Source organism: Clavelina lepadiformis, chromosome 7 (genome assembly GCF_947623445.1).
Source record: "Clavelina lepadiformis chromosome 7, kaClaLepa1.1, whole genome shotgun sequence".
Taxonomy (NCBI): Eukaryota; Metazoa; Chordata; class Ascidiacea; order Aplousobranchia; family Clavelinidae; genus Clavelina; species Clavelina lepadiformis.
The window spans coordinates 17,037,380-17,058,890 of NC_135246.1; the positions used below are offsets into that span (position 1 = coordinate 17,037,380).

The 21,511-nt window shown below is 33.3% G+C and overlaps 1 protein-coding gene across 16 annotated transcripts; it reads right to left on the reverse strand.

Annotated features, from left to right (window-relative positions):
- Positions 1–97: 97 nt before the first annotated feature.
- Positions 98–13,704, reverse strand: LOC143465453 (uncharacterized). Of its 16 annotated transcripts, none has more exons than XM_076963755.1 (24): positions 13,049–13,467; positions 12,405–12,479; positions 11,962–12,027; positions 11,273–11,341; positions 10,896–10,958; positions 10,737–10,805; positions 10,404–10,472; positions 10,015–10,083; positions 8,961–9,023; positions 6,510–6,569; positions 4,215–4,705; positions 4,039–4,077; positions 3,753–3,788; positions 3,583–3,624; positions 3,460–3,495; positions 3,290–3,331; positions 1,995–2,030; positions 1,825–1,866; positions 1,702–1,737; positions 1,239–1,280; positions 1,130–1,165; positions 939–974; positions 623–811; positions 98–498 (listed from the first exon to the last, which is right to left on the reverse strand). In XM_076963755.1, the coding sequence occupies exons 1-24, from the start codon at positions 13,081–13,083 to the stop codon at positions 365–367; spliced, it is 1,875 nt and encodes a 624-aa protein (XP_076819870.1). In that variant the 5' UTR covers positions 13,084–13,467; the 3' UTR covers positions 98–364. The 16 variants fall into 16 exon arrangements, with proteins under 16 accessions (XP_076819870.1, XP_076819868.1, XP_076819867.1 ...); XM_076963753.1 differs by having other exon boundaries at positions 10,404–10,469; positions 10,896–10,961; positions 13,049–13,466; XM_076963752.1 differs by lacking the exons at positions 1,702–1,737; positions 1,825–1,866 and adding exons at positions 1,409–1,444; positions 1,532–1,573 and having other exon boundaries at positions 10,896–10,961; positions 13,049–13,466.
- Positions 13,705–21,511: the final 7,807 nt, after the last annotated feature.

Genomic DNA, 21,511 nt, shown 5'->3' on the forward strand with positions numbered 1-21,511 from the left:
CAAACAAATTTTGTTAGGAAATTTGTTCCTTGAAACTAAAACTCGTCCACCAGCAGCTGGCGATAAAGATCTACTAGAAATTATTGTCATGTGAAATTTGCAGAATAATATTTTATTGGAGCTAGGTGGATGCATATACACTATACAGGGAAAGTAAACCCACAAAAAATTCTCAAAGTAATGCAATATTGTAAATCATTCCACTAATGACACATTATTCCATACTTCAATAAAGATATAATACAGTTGCAAAGTATCAAGATAACACGATATAAAAAATGCTGCAGATAATGAACGCGAAACAGAAATTTGAAAATGAATGAAAAAGAGAAGATAGTAAAAAAATAACTCAAACTACACAAGTTCAAGCGTATTCAAAGTTGGTAAATGTAATTTTCTTTCTTCTTCTTTTGGCTGTCACTGGCAATTGTACTTTTTTTTGAGGAGAAGTGTCGGAATCTGAGTAATAAGTTCCTTCTCTTCGTTTCTTGGGCGTACCTAAAAAAATAACACGCACTTCCTAAGTTTGTTTGTACTAAATGACGCTATTTTTTTCGCAAACAAACAGGTAGTAAAAGCTTAATGGTAGATTGAAACTTCAACTAAATCCATACTAACTTACAGAAGGATGGGTCAACTCTTGTAGCTAAATAAAACTGTTTGTCTGGAGGCCACCGAGCTAGACATTTTTCGCCCATTTTTATGTCAGCAAGCGACTGAACATCACCTCCCGAAGCAAATCTGATGTCAGCAGGCCTGAAGATGTCCAGGATAATTCGGTCATAGGTGAATTTCACTCTTATGACGTTAGCTATTTAGATATAACAAAACAAATTTTAGGCACGTTGCTACGGAATGAAAGACCAACTTCGGTTAATGTTTTAATTTCAGTAAGAAAGCATAACTACGAATAACCAATAATCACGTAGATACGATACCTTCAGAAAAAGAGATAGCAACACCTATCGTTGGGCCTAAGAAACAGAAGGATTTTTTGTTTGAACCGATGAAAACATAAACAAAACAGACTTTTCCAGAACAACAAGCAATATTCACTAACTTAACACACACCTACCAGCCTACCTATACATGTATCCTTACGTATTTACTAATTCAGTTTTTAACAAACCTGATTCTTCTTGTGCCTGTCTGCCAGTGACTGCACCTGTTGAAAAAGTAAAAGAGTATATTAATTTAAACAATTTAATATTTATCACCATCTTCTGTGAGATCTCTACCTATTTGACAATCGCTTTTGTCAGTCACGTTGGGAACTGGCTCTGCAAAAGAAAAAGAAAAACTTTGCTAAAGGTGATAAACCATAACAGGCATATAGGCTACTATAAAACTGATCGAACAAAAAATACCAGTTTATCTAAATGTGCATACTAATAAATTTGTGACAAACCTGCTGGTTCTTGTGTCTGACTGCCAGTGACTGCACCTGTTTTAAAAGTGAGTATTTAAACCATTTAATATTTAGAAATATTACACCTACTATTCATTTCACCATCTTCTGTGAGATCTCTACCTATTTGACAATCGCTTTTGTCAGTCACGTTGGGAACTGGCTCTGCAAAGCAAAAATAAAAACTTTGCTAAAGGTGATAAACCATAACAGGCATATAAGCTACTATAACACTGATCGAACAAAAAATACCATTTTATCTTAATGTGCATACTAATAAATTTGTGACAAACCTGCTGGTTCTTGTGTCTGACTGCCAGTGACTGCACCTGTTTAAAAAGTGAGTATTTAAACCATTTAATATTTAGAAATATTACACCTACTATTCATTTCACCATCTTCTGTGAGATCTCTACCTATTTGACAATCGCTTTTGTCAGTCACGTTGGGAACTGGCTCTGCAAAACAAAAATAAAAACTTTGCTAAAGGTGATAAACCATAACAGGCATATAGGCTACTATAAAACTGATCGAACAAAAAATACCAGTTTATCTAAATGTGCATACTAATAAACTTGTGACAAACCTGCTGCTTCTTGTGTCTGACTGCCAGTGACTGCACCTGTTTTAAAAGTGAGCATTTAAACCATTTAATATTTAGAAATATTACACCTACTATTCATTTCACCATCTTCTGTGAGATCTCTACCTATTTGACAATCGCTTTTGTCAGTCACGTTGGGAACTGGCTCTGCAAAGCAAAAATAAAAACTTTGCTAAAGGTGATAAACCATAACAGGCATATAAGCTACTATAACACTGATCGAACAAAAAATACCATTTTATCTTAATGTGCATACTAATAAATTTGTGACAAACCTGCTGGTTCTTGTGTCTGACTGCCAGTGACTGCACCTGTTTAAAAAGTGAGTATTTAAACCATTTAATATTTAGAAATATTACACCTACTATTCATTTCACCATCTTCTGTGAGATCTCTACCTATTTGACAATCGCTTTTGTCAGTCACGTTGGGAACTGGCTCTGCAAAACAAAAATAAAAACTTTGCTAAAGGTGATAAACCATAACAGGCATATAGGCTACTATAAAACTGATCGAACAAAAAATACCAGTTTATCTAAATGTGCATACTAATAAACTTGTGACAAACCTGCTGCTTCTTGTGTCTGACTGCCAGTGACTGCACCTGTTTTAAAAGTGAGTATTTAAACCATTTAATATTTAGAAATATTACACCTACTATTCATTTCACCATCTTCTGTGAGATCTCTACCTATTTGACAATCGCTTTTGTCAGTCACGTTGGGAACTGGCTCTGCAAAGCAAAAATAAAAACTTTGCTAAAGGTGATAAACCATAACAGGCATATAAGCTACTATAACACTGATCGAACAAAAAATACCATTTTATCTTAATGTGCATACTAATAAATTTGTGACAAACCTGCTGGTTCTTGTGTCTGACTGCCAGTGACTGCACCTGTTTAAAAAGTGAGTATTTAAACCATTTAATATTTAGAAATATTACACCTACTATTCATTTCACCATCTTCTGTGAGATCTCTACCTATTTGACAATCGCTTTTGTCAGTCACGTTGGGAACTGGCTCTGCAAAACAAAAATAAAAACTTTGCTAAAGGTGATAAACCATAACAGGCATATAGGCTACTATAAAACTGATCGAACAAAAAATACCAGTTTATCTAAATGTGCATACTAATAAACTTGTGACAAACCTGCTGCTTCTTGTGTCTGACTGCCAGTGACTGCACCTGTTTTAAAAGTGAGTATTTAAACCATTTAATATTTAGAAATATTACACCTACTATTCATTTCACCATCTTCTGTGAGATCTCTACCTATTTGACAATCGCTTTTGTCAGTCACGTTGGGAACTGGCTCTGCAAAACAAAAATAAAAACTTTGCTAAAGATGATAAACCATAACAGGCATATAAGCTACTATAAAACTGATCGAACAAAAAATACCAGTTTATCTAAATGTGCATACTAATAAACTTGTGACAAACCTGCTGCTTCTTGTGTCTGACTGCCAGTGACTGCACCTGTTTAAAAAGTGAGTATTTAAACCATTTAATATTTAGAAATATCACACCTACTATTCATTTCACCATCTTCTGTGAGATCTCTACCTATTTGACAATCGCTTTTGTCAGTCACGTTGGGAACTGGCTCTGCAAAACAAAAATAAAAACTTTGCTAAAGATGATAAACCATAACAGGCATATAGGCTACTATAACACTCATCGAACAAAAAATACCATTTTATCTTAATGAGCATACTAATAAACTTGTGAAAAACCTGCTGCTTTTTGTGTCTGACTGCCAGCGACTGCACCTGTTTCAAAAGTGAATACATTTTTTAAACCATTTAATACTTGGAAATATTACCTCCATTATTCATTTCACAGTCTTCAGTAAAATGTTATCTATTTGACAACCGCTTGATCGCATATCAGTCAGGTTTAGTGCTATTAGAAATTTTATTTATAGAAAATTTCCTACAACTTTATGAAGCAATCATCTTTTATAAAAAATATGATATAAAATTTCGATTAAGAATTTTGGTAAATAAGACACCTACATACCTGTGTTAGATTTTACACCACTTTCAGAAACCGTTTTCACTAAAAGTAAAGTAAATTTAACTATGCTTCAAAAAATGTAATCACGGATTAACAATTTTCATTATCAATGCATCAATAAAACACAAAACTGATACAAGAGATATGACACTAAACAATATTGTTAGTATTTTTCTTACTTGCGATCTCCTCCAGATATATTCGAGCGGTTTGCACAATTTCAGAAGGGTGTGTGACATCATAAAATGTATCTGCAACGCCAAGAGTGTGTCCTTCAGCCCTAGCAATTGCTTCCTTTATTTGTCGTGGCTTACCACTGATTTCTCTGGTTATTAATTTTCTTGTTTCAGTTACATTGACCGGAGTTTTAAAGCATTTTCTGCTAATTTTCTTGTATATTGTGTTAAAGGCGGCTGAAGACATTCTTCCTTTCAAATTGCTGCCAGATAAACTGGGAAACACACGATCATTAAGAGTTGGTAGTGCTTGTAAAAATGACCATACATGGTCAGATGTTTTCTTGACATCTTCAAACTCCTCTGGTGATAGTACGAGACAAGCATGCCTCGTTTTTTCTTTCTGGTCAGCTACCAAAATGGAATAAAAACCAGAATCCATGACCTCGTGGTCCTCCACTTCTTTTCGTTTTATTCCAGTTATTGTGGAAGACCTACAACCAAGCCTACAAATTATTCTGGCAAAGATATCGCCACAAACGAAAGTTATTTCTTGTTTGGTCAATGAGCCCAGTGTCTTACATCGGATGGCAGCTGCTTCTTTTTCAGTGGCTCTTTCATATGCTTTAATTTTTTGTCCAGGGAAAGAATGTTTTCTTAGTTTTTTGATTGAATTGTCCTTAACAAAACGTTCTCGTTTTTCTTTTTTCTGTCTTTGCCTCTGCAACCATTGGTTGACATATTTTGAAAGCTTCTCGATTTCAGTTTTCTGGATGTCTCCGAATTCAATCTGCATAAACTGCAAAAAGTTGTTTAGCGTTGCCAGGTAGGCATACCTGGTGCTGTCATGTCCTTCACCTGAAATTTGTTGGCATAAAGTCTGATAAATTTTTGTGGGATACTTTATATCTTCCAGACCGCTTATTAAGGTTCTAACTTGTTGCACATATCACAGAGCTTCAGCCTCGCTACACTCGTTTCTTTTGCCAATTCCCATTGTCTGTAAGGTTGTTTGATATCTTGTCAAATAAAACTGTAAATCAGACTTCTTAACCTTTGATTCTTCACAAATTTTATTGAATTCCTCTGACTTTAAAATTATTTCTTTATGTTTGTGCTTGATGTGACTTTCGATACCTAGCACAGACCTCCCACATAGTGTGCAGGAATAACCTGCAAACTGCTCATAACCAGCTTTTTTCATTTTTTTAGCAAAGCTGTCATATAATAAGTTTTCCTTGGGTATGTCTGGGTGTTTCTTGCAGTGATTGGAAACATTTACATAGGTTTTTTTACAATAGGGACATGTCCTTATAATTCTCCCTGCCGAAGACCTTTAAAGTATAGAAATAGAGCAATCAGTTCTATTCATATGAACAGAAAGGGAACAACCATCATAATGACTGATAATAGTGATAAGCTACTCTAGTCTTATGAGAAAGAATATTAATAATATATTAATTTTACATATACAGTCAAATCCGCTTAATTTGGACACTTTGCTTCCGCTCACTTTTGGCCGAATTAAGCGGAAAATCAATTGTTCGTTTAATGTCATGCGTGAAGGCAGAAAACGCATTTAAAATACTGTAGTGTTGCGTAATAAATGAATTGCACCTGCGCTATACTGCAGTAACTGGCACTGATCGCTTAAAACGTCTTCGTTTACTTTAGTGAGGAATTTCACTTATTGTGCTAAACTTTTCTGTACAATTTTTCCCTACAAGATGAACGCGATTGTACCAAAGAAAAAGCGACTATGAAGCTGGCACGGCGTTATATGAGTTCATTGTCGATTGTTACTGCATCGATCGTCATTGTTTCACCATAATCGCTCATAATGCAATTGCATCTTGTCTTAAAACGAACGAAGTACTGTTTATTATGTCATAACGTAACGATGGAATTGCGAACCTGTGTTTGAATTAAGCGGAGAATTGTCCGAATTAACACTTAACGGGAGTTTTTTACGTTCAGTTTTTACTTTTGTTCCATTCCCGAGCATTTTGGCCGAATAAAGCGCTTGTCCGGGTTATCCGGTGTCCGAATTAAGCGGATTAACTACCGAATTAACTACCGAAAATGTATAAATAAAATAAAATAAAGTAACAGGGATTACAAACACCGAAACTATCAGTCCTGTTAACACATGCAAAGAAGATTACTATATATTTGACTTATTCCAACAAAACACGGAACAGAAGTAATTCAAACCGAACTGCTGCATCAAATTAAACTGTTACATATACCAAGTCAAAAGTTATATTTGCACAGTTTTTGTACGCTATAAAAACTTACCTTTTAATATTTCTTGACATCACAGACGAAGAGGAAGCCTTTGTGTCTACATTTTTGTTTCTAATAAACAAATTACAATTAACTCATATTAGTCAAAATGTGTAAGTAACCAGCTACATAGACCGATAACTAATATTACAAAATGCTTTGTATCAGGTTGGTTAAAAGTTGCCAGAACAAGGAACCAAAAAATTGCCTTTGTAAAGGTCAGAAGCTACATTTAGTTTTAACATCTACATCTCTTAACTTAAAGACACAGCCATAAAAAATCGAACAAAAATCATTGCATATTTAAATTTTTTTCTTTTAAAAATTCACTGTAAAAATGCAACCAATTCTTTGCTTTGTTTTCAAAAAATGCTATGTAGTAGCACGTACAGAAAAAATATGAGTTGGAATTTTAATGCAGAGACCATTCAAGGGGTTACCAGCACAACTTGTTTTTTTTAGAATTAACAAATCCATATAATTTTCTAATGCAAAAAAAAACAGTTTATGATTAATCTAAAGCATTGCACAAAGACAAACAGTAAACTGATGGACACATTAGTAAATAACTTCAAGTTGAAGGGATTTAAGTTGATGACCTCATCGTGGTGAATCCTGGAAACTGACGTCTGTCAGACCAATATCAACAACCTGGAAAAGCAAATAAGAAGCTATCTAGCAAAATGCGAACTCAGCTCCAGCAACCTAATACTGACCCGAAACATGTTCCCTTCTTAGGGCAGGCAGCTCAAACTGCCGAACGGGAAGGTGTCACGCTGTTACAGCTGAATGTAGAAGGTCTCACAAAAGCCAAAATCAACATCTTGGAACACCTTGTGAGTACCCACAAAGTCACCGCCATCCTCCAACAAGAAATCCATGTAATTGATACATCCCGCCTCAAGATTGCCGGATACACCTCGGCTAACTCCGAAACAGAATGGATGGCTGTAGAGGTGGAAGGCGTTAATGTCATTGATGTCTACAAACCGTCCCCTGCCAGGCTACTTAAAAATTCCATCCCTGTCGTCTATGCTGGCGATTTCTACTGCCACAGTACTATCTTGGGCTACAGCGCTACAAACCACAATGGCACAGCACTTGAAGAATGGGCTTCGGCCTCCGATGTCCACCTTTTGTTTGACCATAAACAGCCCGGCAGTTTCTGCTCAGACAGATGGAACACCACCTCCAACCCTGACCTGGCTTTCGCAAATCTCAACACTGGACCTGGCCCGAGACGTTTTATTTTGGATAAATTCCCAAGATCTCAACACAGACCACCACTAATAAAACCAATAGAACCTTTGAAAACAAAACCAGTCTAAAGATAGAACCTCCAGAAAGCCAGATGGCAACAATACACTCGATTGGTCGAGTTTGGATCTGAAAAGCTACCTGACCCCAACTCGACCATTTTGAATGCAGCCTACTCTGCATTCTCCCAGTTACTCACTGACGCTGCAAAGAAGATCATACCAAGTGGCCGTCATCAACACTACATCCCCACATGGGATGTTGAATGTAATAACCACTATGACGCATTCGTGAGTGCCAAGAAACCTAGTAATGCTGCCTCCAAGGCCACAGACCTGCCAAAATGCCTCGACAAAAAACGTAGGAAGCGCTGGGAGGATACTGTAAAGGACATTGATTTCACGCATTCCAGCAGAAAAGCGTGGAAGATCTTTAACCATCTCACTGGACGAAAATCCCAGTCAAAACGTTGCCCGATTACAGCAAATTCCATAACCGGACAGCTCCTAGCCAATGGCCGTTTTAGTAATGCAGACATGCACCATGCACGCAAGGTAAAGCAGTGCACTATATACTATCATGCATTAGCGGTGTAGAATCACAAACAGCAGAACATATCATCTTTTTGTCGTGTCCTACACCCACCCATAGGCCAAGGGGACCTGAAGACCCCTGACGAAGATGGGAAGAATTGGCTACAATTGATAGGCTCTGAATATGCTTGAGCCAACCTCATACGAAAGAACAAGTAAATAACTAATCAATCAGTAACAACAGGTCGTGCATGGTCAAACAATTGGAAATTTTCCAATTTGCTTATCAACGTATCTCTAATGAGAGGGGGTCATGGCCACAAATGTAACCCTGTCTGTTGATGTAGACATGAAAAAATGGGGCTAATGCAATAAGAAATCATTGCCAGGTATAAGTTGTGCAAAGACTTTTTTCAGTCTAAGAATAAAGATTATCATACCATGTCAACAATAAACATCAAGTAAATACTGTATTCACATCTATTACATTTCTCCAAACATCTGGAAAAATTGTTTTATTTTAAAATTTTATAAAAACCTGTTGTACTCCAAAAACATATCGAAAACGCAATTTGTAGCTATTTTTCTTCAATATCAGTTAATATAGTAATGCTTCAAAACTTGCTAACGTAACAACATTACATATTTTAAAGCATGCGATAATTACACACACCGTTTTCGATTTCCAGAAGAGTAACTTGAAAAATGTTGACGCTGACGCCTTGATTTTCTGAAACTAAAATATATACAATGTGTATTTTATACTTATTTAAGAGTTAAAATTAGTATTTATTTATCACAGGTTCTTGAAAACTCAATCTAACAAATATTTAAAAAAATGTTTTTGTAACTGTTGTAGTTCAATTTCTGGGCAATGAACATGGGTCTTAATCAGGCAGTGAATCCTGTTCATACTGCGATAGTCCTACAGTTTGTAATATTTCATTATTGTATGAATGTCTGAGCATACACATCGTTAAGCAGCCAGAAAAACTGACAATGTTTGAATATTTAACTGATGAGTAAAAATGAAGCTTGTTTCACTGAAGCGCTATATAGCAAATTCTTTCACTTACACAACCACTCTAGTATCCTAATCATGATTGCAATATGGCTGGCACAAAAAAAGACCAATTAAACCAGGACTCAAACAGACATTCCTCTATTGCTTTGTAAAAATCCAGAAAAGGTTTACGCAGCTATTGTTAAATTATAATTAATATATTGCATATGTGTTGTGAGCACAAAGTATTGTTTTCAAACATGCCATGTGAATGAAGCTACTGTTACAACTTATTATTTTCTACACTTTACTTTCCTGCTGTCCCCAGAGGACAATAATGGCATCACACAAGTTAAAGTTAAAAGAACAATTAAGGATAGAATCACACTTAGTAGGCATGCTTAAATGTCAGCTTGTGCATTAAAACAAACATTCATCAAAGACTTGTTAAGACAATGCAGTGTAAGTGATTAATTGCAAATCAAATTTGTTTTGCATGCTGGTCAAAAGTTGTAAAAAACATATGTTACATATGGAAGAGTAGGAGTCAAAGGATTTTGGTATAAGTAATCCCCAGCCCTCATTAATGTAAAATAATTTGGAAAGACTTGCTATAACAAACTTTGCATTCTTTTACAATTCTAAAAAAATGTTTTCAATGCAGTAAAAGTATCATTAAACAGTTATCATAGCAGATGAATTTATTAGCTTTTAACTAACTCACAGTTTAGGAGATGAGTCTGATGTTAAATCACTTGAATATCCCTGATGAAGATATCTTGATTTTCTCTGTCTATGTGCAAAACAATGCCATAACAATATTAGCTTATGCAGGAAACATTCTAAACCAGAAATCAATAAACTATATTCAGAAAGTGCAAGTTAAGCATGTAAACTGATAATCGTGGCCCGATACCCGCTTTGTTAAATAAGCTACAATACAATAAGCTCTTTGGTGGCTTTGGTGGTATTTGCTATTATTTGCATGATTGTATGTGCATTACAACTTGTTAAACAATATCACAGTACAAACGCTCTAAATTAGCACAAATTCAATAAGCATGTTCCAAAGCTAATTTTTTGTAAATTGTAAAACAAATTTTGTAAACTCACTGTTTACGGGATTTGTCTGAATCTGCATCACTAGAAACAACTTGACGATGGTGTCTTGATTTTTCCCTACTAAATACAGTGAAAGTTTAAAAATCGGAAGCGAAGAAATCATTTTGAGTTATGTAAATTTTGTTGATTTAGTCTAATAATAACCAGGACTGGTGAAGTTGCTTCATGTTAGTTAAAATTTCAATTGGAAGTAAATTTAAAACTGACACCGATTTTAGCGTGATCTTTGTTGCATTTACAATGAGTAACTTGCTTTCTATAGCGCTCTATAACAAGGTATATGGTGTAAAAATTTCACCTAAGGGTACTATCTGAATAAAATACCTTCTTCTGCTGCCAGGAGATTCACCAAAAAAACCCTGATGTTGCTTCATCTCAGATTGACTAGTGTATCTAAAATCGATAGTTAATTATATTCTGGTAGCAATGACAACTATAGAATATACGATATATGGTAGAAAAATAGAAATATAGGTAACTCACGACGAAGAAGACAAATCTGAATCGATGTCACGTAAATGTCGATGATGACATTTTGATTTTTTCCTACTAAAAATGATATAGGGAAGGATAAATATCTATTAGTTTTAGTTTTAACATTAAAATAACCGATGGCAGTAAAGTAGCTATAAAACTGAATATTTTACAACATTTTTGTTTATGCGTAGTTGGTATGTTCAAAGTTAATAAACATTTCTTATTTCAATTTAATTCAAAAACTGGTATGTCAATATAACAAACCATGTGGCAATATCAAAACAAAAAGATTGTTAATTGACAACAACACAAATACCACAGGTATATATGTTAGTTAACTTTATGCAAATCAATTGTAGAACAAATTATTATTCTAAACTCACTGTTCACGAGATTTGTATGAATCTGAATCACTGGAAATATCTCGTAGATGTTGTCTTGATCTTTCCCAACTAAACATACACCAAATAATACAAGAAAAACAATTAAAGAAAATAGAGAAACGTGTGAAACGTGTAAACTCAACCTTGCTTAAATTGAAATTTTTAAACTCTAAACAACTTAATCAGTCTAGGAAAATCAACTACCAATGATATTCAAACAGCTCATTATAACTCAAACTCTTAACTCCAAATTTCAGTGGTACATACTAGAGCAAAATATGACAACTACACATTTAAAGCTTTCTCAGTTCAATCATGGACATTTTGTTTTTCGGAGGCAAGGCCACCGCCACATAAATTTTCAGAGAATCTTTATAGTATGATTTTTAGACTTAAAAAACGAGGATGATATGCTTTGACCCAATTTTACCTAAAACGCAATTTTTAAAAGCATAAAAGGTAATTCCCCTCAAGCTATAAAAGATTTTTAAAAATCTATACAAGCATTTATCATACTTAGGCTTTCTGTACTATACTACGAAAATGAAATAGTTATGATATAACTTATAATTTTCCTTTCTACCCCCAAACAAGCACAGTGTCTGAAGTGGACAATTATGGTAACATCTGCAATAAAAACTTGGAAAACTAGTAGACATGATTGCTGTTAACTAATTAAAATAACTCACGATACAGAAGACAAATCTGAATCAGAGTCACTGAAATGCCGACGATGACGTCTTGACTTTCTCTGACTAAACATGAAATAATACATGAGGTATAATTTTTGAAATTAATTGAACCGATGCACAAAATAAACTGAATTTGGCCACTAATCCTAAGCAAGTGTCCAACTCGATTTGGCATTGATTTTGCACTTTGCACCAACTTTTGCACTTTCCAGCAAATTTTTCAATTTTATACCTTTTACATCAATGCCAAATCGAGCTAGACACTTGCTAAGGAATGTTGGCAAACATTGCATTCTGTTTAATCTGTTGCAAACATTTAATAAACAAATACGTGTTTTCCATCTTGTCAAATTCCTAAGTAGGCTATAACTCAAATTTACTTGGCCAAACTACTATCATTTCTTATAAATTAAGCTTGAAACTCGTTTTTGTTAACTTACAATTTACTTGTAGAAGGTATATCTGAATCTGTGTCACTCGAAAGATCTTGATAATGATGTCTTGATGTTGTCTGACTAAAATAGAGTTAGTTAAACATACATAAGTATAAGGTATCATTATAAATATTAGATCTACTGACAATAAATAAAATATTGGCATGTTGTGTAACATAACTGGTAGTCCCTTAATCTCAAACAACTTCCATAATTAAAAAAGTTCCTTTCCATAAGTCAAATCATTCTTAAAAATCGTGCAAAATTAACCACAAAATATGTACAATATAGGCTCTTGACGAGCATGCTATCATTGAAAATCAAAGCGTGCCTATGATTCATAATATATTACTTAATTTTAGTCTATTCTTGACACTGTATATTAAGCTGTAAAATAAATTGGGGTATCTACAGTATTATGTGGTAAAGAAATGACAACATTTACCCAACATTTTATGGCCTAAGAACCTGTTTTCTGAAAATTGACATGCTTATTTTTTACATTCTAAGAATGGATTATTTCACTTTAATCGTTTTAACTTCATTGATTCATGTGAAAAACATACAACAAACATATTATACCAAAGTTTAACAAAACAGCCATTAACCTACATGCAGAAAAGTTAGCTATAAAAGTTAAGCTGCAAAACCTGAAATTTTTTGACGAACATTGTTTTTCTTCCATTGTCAAAATATCAAAAAGAAAAGATGTAGACTTAAAATTTTTCCTTTATGTATTCATAATATATTATTATACCAGTTATACATGCAACTTATTAATAAAATAAATAATATATACAACAGCAATAAAGGTATATAAATGCAAAATAAATAGTTTAATACATATATGAAGTATATATATAATCAATAAATATATCCACTTGAATGCCACAAAAAATTGTTGAAGGATATAGTAGTTAACATTACTGTATAATTTCATTGAACTGCTCTTACAAGTTACAACATGACATTTTCTAGTAACTAAGTATCCTAAATAGACTTTTAAACTACCTTACTGTCTTACATAATTAACTAATGGTCATTTCTATAGGATGCTTTTACTTCAAGTAAGATTATATGTAACTGACCTAAATATAAATCCATCAGTGTCAAAAATTGCTTATAAACTAATGAACTTTGACATATTGTGAGCTTTTTAGTCGAGCGGAATGGCTTCCAGCAGAGAGGTCGAATGACCAATTCATCCAAATGTCCAATTCCAATGACGAAACAAAAGCTGCCTATGACCTCAGAGAGTTAAAAGCAACATCAAACCATCGTTCTCATTACGACTAGCCTATTGATCTTCAACTAAAAATCATGATAAATATATTTTTAAACAATGCCTTAAATAGAGCGTAAACAAATCCATTATGTACATGTTTGCGCTTTTCAAAGATTTCTGCTCAATTTGCCTAATGAAAACAAAACGTTTTGTAATACAAAACAACCAAAACTACTTCCTACCTACAAGAAAACGCGCGTCAAAAAACGCCCTCTAGCCTAGACTTCCTTGTTAATACTTAAATTAAGGTAAGGGGGTTAAAAACAGGAAGCACTAACGTATTTGATTATAAATTTCGAAATATAAACCCAGTCATAGCATTTTCACTAGTCCTTCAATCGCTCAACACAATATAGAAAACATTTATGTCGCCTGTTAATCTATTAATAATAATAGAGAAAACTTAATCTGTGAAACTCCGATGAAAAAAAGAACAGTAACAGGGGAATTTAACGCTTAAAAGGCAATGACATAATCATTACAGCAAACTAACCAAGGCAGCTATGCAATTATGAACAAAGAAAGTAAAAACATTGCAAAAAATTGTTTCGCTTTCACAAATTGTCAAATAAAATAAAATATTTCTATTAATAGATTTTGAACTAAAATAACCGGATTTAAACATTTTCCATTACACGTATGCACATGAAATCTACTATATTCATAAAGTAGGCTTATGTAATATAAATTTGCTGCAAAAATTAATTTACCTATTCTCAAATTAGTTTACTTAATACAAGCAATTACGTACAGAACGTAGCGTGCTTCTGAGGCGCCGATTAGAAATAGACATATTTACATCATCAACTTTAGGATGACCGACTTTTAAACTCTTTAATTAAATGTATTTCGATGAAATTTTATATGTTGGTAATGTATTGCCGTACAAACTTGTTGCAACAGACCGATTTATAAAATTCAAATTCGTTTAGTTAATACAAGCACTTATGTACAGAACGTAGCGCGCTTCTAAGGCGACTTTGGAAATACTCATATTTAACTCACCAACAATAGGTTGACCGAGCTTTAAACTTTTTGTATAAAATGTATCACGATGAAACTTTGTATGTTGGTAATTTAATGTCATATAAACTTGTTGCAACAGACCGATTTATAAAAGTCAAATTAGTTTAGTAATTACAAGCAATTACGTACAGAACGTAGCGTGCTTCTGAGGCGCCGATTAGAAATAGACATATTTACATCATCAACTTTAGGATGACCGACTTTTAAACTCTTTATATTAAATGTATTTCGATGAAATTTTATATGTTGGTAATGTATTGCCGTACAAACTTGTTGCAACAGACCGATTTATAAAATTCAAATTCGTTTAGTTAATACAAGCACTTATGTACAGAACGTAGCGTGCTTCTAAGGCGCCGTTGGAAACACTCATATTTAGCTCACCAACAATAGGTTGACCGAGCTTTAACCTTTTTATATTAAATGTATCACGATGAAACTTTGTATGTTGGTAATTTAATGTCATAAAAACTTGTTGCAACAGACCGATTTATAAAATTCAAATTCGTTTAGTTAATACAAGCACTTATGTACAGTAAGTAGCGCACTTCTGAGGCGCCATTGCAAAGAATCATATGTTTAACTCACCAACAATAGGTTGACCGAGCTTTAACCTTTTTATATTAAATGTATCACGATGAAACTTTGTATGTTGGTAATTTAATGTCATATAAACTTGTTGCAACAAACTGATTTATAAAATTCAAATTCGTTTAGTTAATACAAGCACTTATGTACAGAACGTAGCGTGCTTCTAAGGCGCCGTTGGAAATACTCATATTTAACTCACCAACAATAGGTTGACCAAGCTTTAACCTTTTTATATTAAATGTATCACCATGAAACTTTGTATGTTGGTAATTTAATGTCATATAAACTTGTAGCAACAGACCGATTTATAAAATTCAAATTCGTTTAGTTAATACAAGCAATTATGTACAGAACGTAGCGCACTTCTGAGGCGCCATTGCAAAGAATCATATGTTTAACTCACCAACAATAGGTTGACCGAGCTTTAAACTTTTTGTATAAAATGTATCACGATGAAACTTTGTATGTTGGTAATTTAATGTCATATAAACTTGTTGCAACAAACCGATTTATAAAATTTAAATTCGTTTAGTTAATACAAGCACTTATGTACAGTAAGTAGCGCACTTCTGAGGCGCCATTGCAAAGAATCATATGTTTAATTCACCAACAATAGGTTGACCGAGCTTTAACCTTTTTATATTAAATGTATCACGATGAAACTTTGTATGTTGGTAATTTAATGTCATATAAACTTGTTGCAACAAACTGATTTATAAAATTTAAATTCGTTTAGTTAATACAAGCACTTATGTACAGAACGTAGCGTGCTTCTGAGGCGCCATTGCAAAGAATCATATGTTTAACTCACCAACAATAGGTTGACCGAGCTTTAAACATTTATATTAAATGTATCACCATGAAACTTTGTATGTTGGTAATTTAATGTCATATAAACTTGTTGCAACAGACCGATTTATAAAATTCAAATTTGTTTAGTTAATACAAGCACTTATGTACAGTAAGTAGCGCACTTCTGAGGCGCCATTGCAAAGAATCATATGTTTAACTCACCAACAATAGGTTGACCGAGCTTTAAACTTTTTATATTAAATGTATCACGATGAAACTTTGTATGTTAGTAATTTAATGTCATATAAACTTGTTGCAACAGACCGATTTATAAAATTCACATTCGTTTAGTTAATACAAGCACTTATGTACAGAATGTAGCGTGCTTCTAAGGCGCCGTTGGAAACACTCATATTTAGCTCACCAACAATAGGTTGACCGAGCTTTAAACATTTTATATTAAATGTATCACGATGAAACTTTGTATGTTGGTAATTTAATGTCATATAAACTTGTTGCAACAAACTGATTTATAAAATTTAAATTCGTTTAGTTAATACAAGCACTTATGTACAGTAAGTAGCGCACTTCTGAGGCGCCATTGCAAAGAATCATATGTTTAACTCACCAACAATAGGTTGACCGAGCTTTAAACTTTTTATATTAAATGTATCACGATGAAACTTTGTATGTTAGTAATTTAATGTCATATAAACTTATTGCAACAGACCGATTTATCAAATTCACATTCGTTTAGTTAATACAAGCACTTATGTACAGAATGTAGCGTGCTTCTAAGGCGCCGTTGGAAACACTCATATTTAACTCACCAACAATAGGTTGACCGAGCTTTAACCTTTTTATATTAAATGTATCACCATGAAACTTTGTATGTTGGTAATTTAATGTCATATAAACTTGTAGCAACAGACCGATTTATAAAATTCAAATTCGTTTAGTTAATACAAGCACTTATGTACAGAATGTAGCGTGCTTCTAAGGCGCCGTTGGAAACACTCATATTTAGCTCACCAACAATAGGTTGACCGAGCTTTAAACATTTTATATTAAATGTATCACGATGAAACTTTGTATGTTGGTAATTTAATGTCATATAAACTTGTTGCAACAAACTGATTTATAAAATTTAAATTCGTTTAGTTAATACAAGCACTTATGTACAGTAAGTAGCGCACTTCTGAGGCGCCATTGCAAAGAATCATATGTTTAATTCACCAACAATAGGTTGACCGAGCTTTAACCTTTTTATATTAAATGTATCACGATGAAACTTTGTATGTTGGTAATTTAATGTCATATAAACTTGTTGCAACAAACTGATTTATAAAATTTAAATTCGTTTAGTTAATACAAGCACTTATGTACAGAACGTAGCGTGCTTCTGAGGCGCCATTGCAAAGAATCATATGTTTAACTCACCAACAATAGGTTGACCGAGCTTTAAACATTTATATTAAATGTATCACCATGAAACTTTGTATGTTGGTAATTTAATGTCATATAAACTTGTTGCAACAGACCGATTTATAAAATTCAAATTTGTTTAGTTAATACAAGCACTTATGTACAGTAAGTAGCGCACTTCTGAGGCGCCATTGCAAAGAATCATATGTTTAACTCACCAACAATAGGTTGACCGAGCTTTAAACTTTTTATATTAAATGTATCACGATGAAACTTTGTATGTTAGTAATTTAATGTCATATAAACTTGTTGCAACAGACCGATTTATAAAATTCACATTCGTTTAGTTAATACAAGCACTTATGTACAGAATGTAGCGTGCTTCTAAGGCGCCGTTGGAAACACTCATATTTAGCTCACCAACAATAGGTTGACCGAGCTTTAAACATTTTATATTAAATGTATCACGATGAAACTTTGTATGTTGGTAATTTAATGTCATATAAACTTGTTGCAACAAACTGATTTATAAAATTTAAATTCGTTTAGTTAATACAAGCACTTATGTACAGTAAGTAGCGCACTTCTGAGGCGCCATTGCAAAGAATCATATGTTTAACTCACCAACAATAGGTTGACCGAGCTTTAAACTTTTTATATTAAATGTATCACGATGAAACTTTGTATGTTAGTAATTTAATGTCATATAAACTTGTTGCAACAGACCGATTTATAAAATTCACATTCGTTTAGTTAATACAAGCACTTATGTACAGAATGTAGCGTGCTTCTAAGGCGCCGTTGGAAACACTCATATTTAACTCACCAACAATAGGTTGACCGAGCTTTAACCTTTTTATATTAAATGTATCACCATGAAACTTTGTATGTTGGTAATTTAATGTCATATAAACTTGTAGCAACAGACCGATTTATAAAATTCAAATTCGTTTAGTTAATACAAGCAATTATGTACAGAACGTAGCGCACTTCTGAGGCGCCATTGCAAAGAATCATATGTTTAACTCACCAACAATAGGTTGACCGAGCTTTAAACTTTTTATATTAAATGTATCACGATGAAACTTTGTATGTTAGTAATTTAATGTCATATAAACTTGTTGCAACAAACTGATTTATAAAATTCACATTCGTTTAGTTAATACAAGCACTTATGTACAGAACGTAGCGCGCTTCTAAGGCGCCGTTGGAAATACTCATATTTAACTCACCAACAATAGGTTGACCGAGCTTTAAACTTTTTCTTTAAAATGTATCACGATGAAACTTTGTATGTTGGTAATTTAATGTCATATAAACTTGTTGCAACAGACCGATTTATAAAAGTCAAATTAGTTTAGTAATTACAAGCAATTACGTTCAGAACGTTGCGTGCTTCTGAGGCGCCGATTAGAAATAGACATATTTACATCATCAACTTTAGGATGACCGACTTTCAAACTCTTTATATTAAATGTATTTCGATGAAATTTTATATTTTGGTAATGTATTGCCGTACAAACTTGTTGCAACAGACCGATTTATAAAATTTAAATTCGTTTAGTTAATACAAGCACTTATGTACAGAACGTAGCGCACTTCTAAGGCGCCGTTGGAAACACTCATATTTAGCTCACCAACAATAGGTTGACCGAGCTTTAACCTTTTTATATTAAATGTATCACAATGAAACTTTGTATGTTGGTAATTTAATGTCATAAAAACTTGTTGCAACAGACCGATTTATAAAATTCAAATTCGTTTAGTTAATACAAGCACTTATGTACAGAACGTAGCGCGCTTCTAAGGCGCCATTGCAAAGAATCATATGTTTAACTCACCAACAATAGGTTGACCGAGCTTTAACCTTTTTATATTAAATGTATCACGATGAAACTTTGTATGTTGGTAATTTAATGTCATATAAACTTGTTGCAACAGACTGATTTATAAAACTTAAATTAGTTTAGTAATTACAAGCACTTATGTACAGATCGTAGCGTGCTTCTGAGGCGCCGATTAGAAATAGACATATTTACATCATCAACTTTAGGATGACCGACTTTTAAACTCTTTAATTAAATGTATTTCGATGAAATTTTATATGTTGGTAATGTATTGCCGTACAAACTTGTTGCAACAGACCGATTTATAAAATTCAAATTCGTTTAGTTAATACAAGCACTTATGTACAGAACGTAGCGCGCTTCTAAGGCGACTTTGGAAATACTCATATTTAACTCACCAACAATAGGTTGACCGAGCTTTAAACTTTTTGTATAAAATGTATCACGATGAAACTTTGTATGTTGGTAATTTAATGTCATATAAACTTGTTGCAACAGACCGATTTATAAAAGTCAAATTAGTTTAGTAATTACAAGCAATTACGTACAGAACGTAGCGTGCTTCTGAGGCGCCGATTAGAAATAGACATATTTACATCATCAACTTTAGGATGACCGACTTTTAAACTCTTTAATTAAATGTATTTCGATGAAATTTTATATGTTGGTAATGTATTGCCGTACAAACTTGTTGCAACAGACCGATTTATAAAATTCAAATTCGTTTAGTTAATACAAGCACTTATGTACAGAACGTAGCGCGCTTCTAAGGCGACTTTGGAAATACTCATATTTAACTCACCAACAATAGGTTGACCGAGCTTTAAACTTTTTGTATAAAATGTATCACGATGAAACTTTGTATGTTGGTAATTTAATGTCATATAAACTTGTTGCAACAGACCGATTTATAAAAGTCAAATTAGTTTAGTAATTACAAGCAATTACGTACAGAACGTAGCGTGCTTCTGAGGCGCCGATTAGAAATAGACATATTTACATCATCAACTTTAGGATGACCGACTTTTAAACTCTTTATATTAAATGTATTTCGATGAAATTTTATATGTTGGTAATGTATTGCCGTACAAACTTGTTGCAACAGACCGATTTATAAAATTCAAATTCGTTTAGTTAATACAAGCACTTATGTACAGAACGTAGCGTGCTTCTAAGGCGCCGTTGGAAACACTCATATTTAGCTCACCAACAATAGGTTGACCGAGCTTTAACCTTTTTATATTAAATGTATCACGATGAAACTTTGTATGTTGGTAATTTAATGTCATAAAAACTTGTTGCAACAGACCGATTTATAAAATTCAAATTCGTTTAGTTAATACAAGCACTTATGTACAGTAAGTAGCGCACTTCTGAGGCGCCATTGCAAAGAATCATATGTTTAACTCACCAACAATAGGTTGACCGAGCTTTAACCTTTTTATATTAAATGTATCACGATGAAACTTTGTATGTTGGTAATTTAATGTCATATAAACTTGTTGCAACAAACTGATTTATAAAATTCAAATTCGTTTAGTTAATACAAGCACTTATGTACAGAACGTAGCGTGCTTCTAAGGCGCTGTTGGAAATACTCATATTTAACTCACCAACAATAGGTTGACCGAGCTTTAACCTTTTTATATTAAATGTATCACCATGAAACTTTGTATGTTGGTAATTTAATGTCATATAAACTTGTTGCAACAGACCGATTTATAAAATTCAAATTTGTTTAGTTAATAAAAGCACTTATGTACAGAACGTAGCGCACTTCTGAGGCGACTTTGGAAACACTCATATTTAACTCACCAACAATAGGTTGACCGAGCTTTAAACTTTTTATATAAAATATATCACGATGAAACTTTGTATGTAGGTAATGTAATGTCATATAAACTTGTTGCAACAGACCGATTTATAAAAGTCAAATTCGTTTAGTTAATACAAGCAATTTTGTACAGAAAATAGCGTGCTTCTAAGGCGACTTTGGAAATACTCATATTTAACTCACCAACAATAGGTTGACCGAGCTTTAAACTCTTTATATTAAATGTATCACGATGAAACTTTATATGTTTGTAATGTAACGTGCTGCAAACATGTTTTAAAGAAAAAATCTAGACAATTCATAGTTGTTTGTT

Bases quoted from the DNA above. Each gene is read 5' to 3' on its own strand.
- LOC143465453 (XM_076963752.1), bottom strand. From the start codon at position 13,083: ATGGAAGAAAAACAATGTTCGTCAAAAAATTTCAG. The intron at 12,028-12,404 runs GTAAGTTAACAA...TTTCATGTTTAG, and splicing joins ATACCTTCTACAAGTAAATT to TCAGAGAAAGTCAAGACGTC. The intron at 4,706-6,509 runs GTAAGTTTTTAT...GCTTGGTTGTAG, and splicing joins ATGTCAAGAAATATTAAAAG to GTCTTCCACAATAACTGGAA.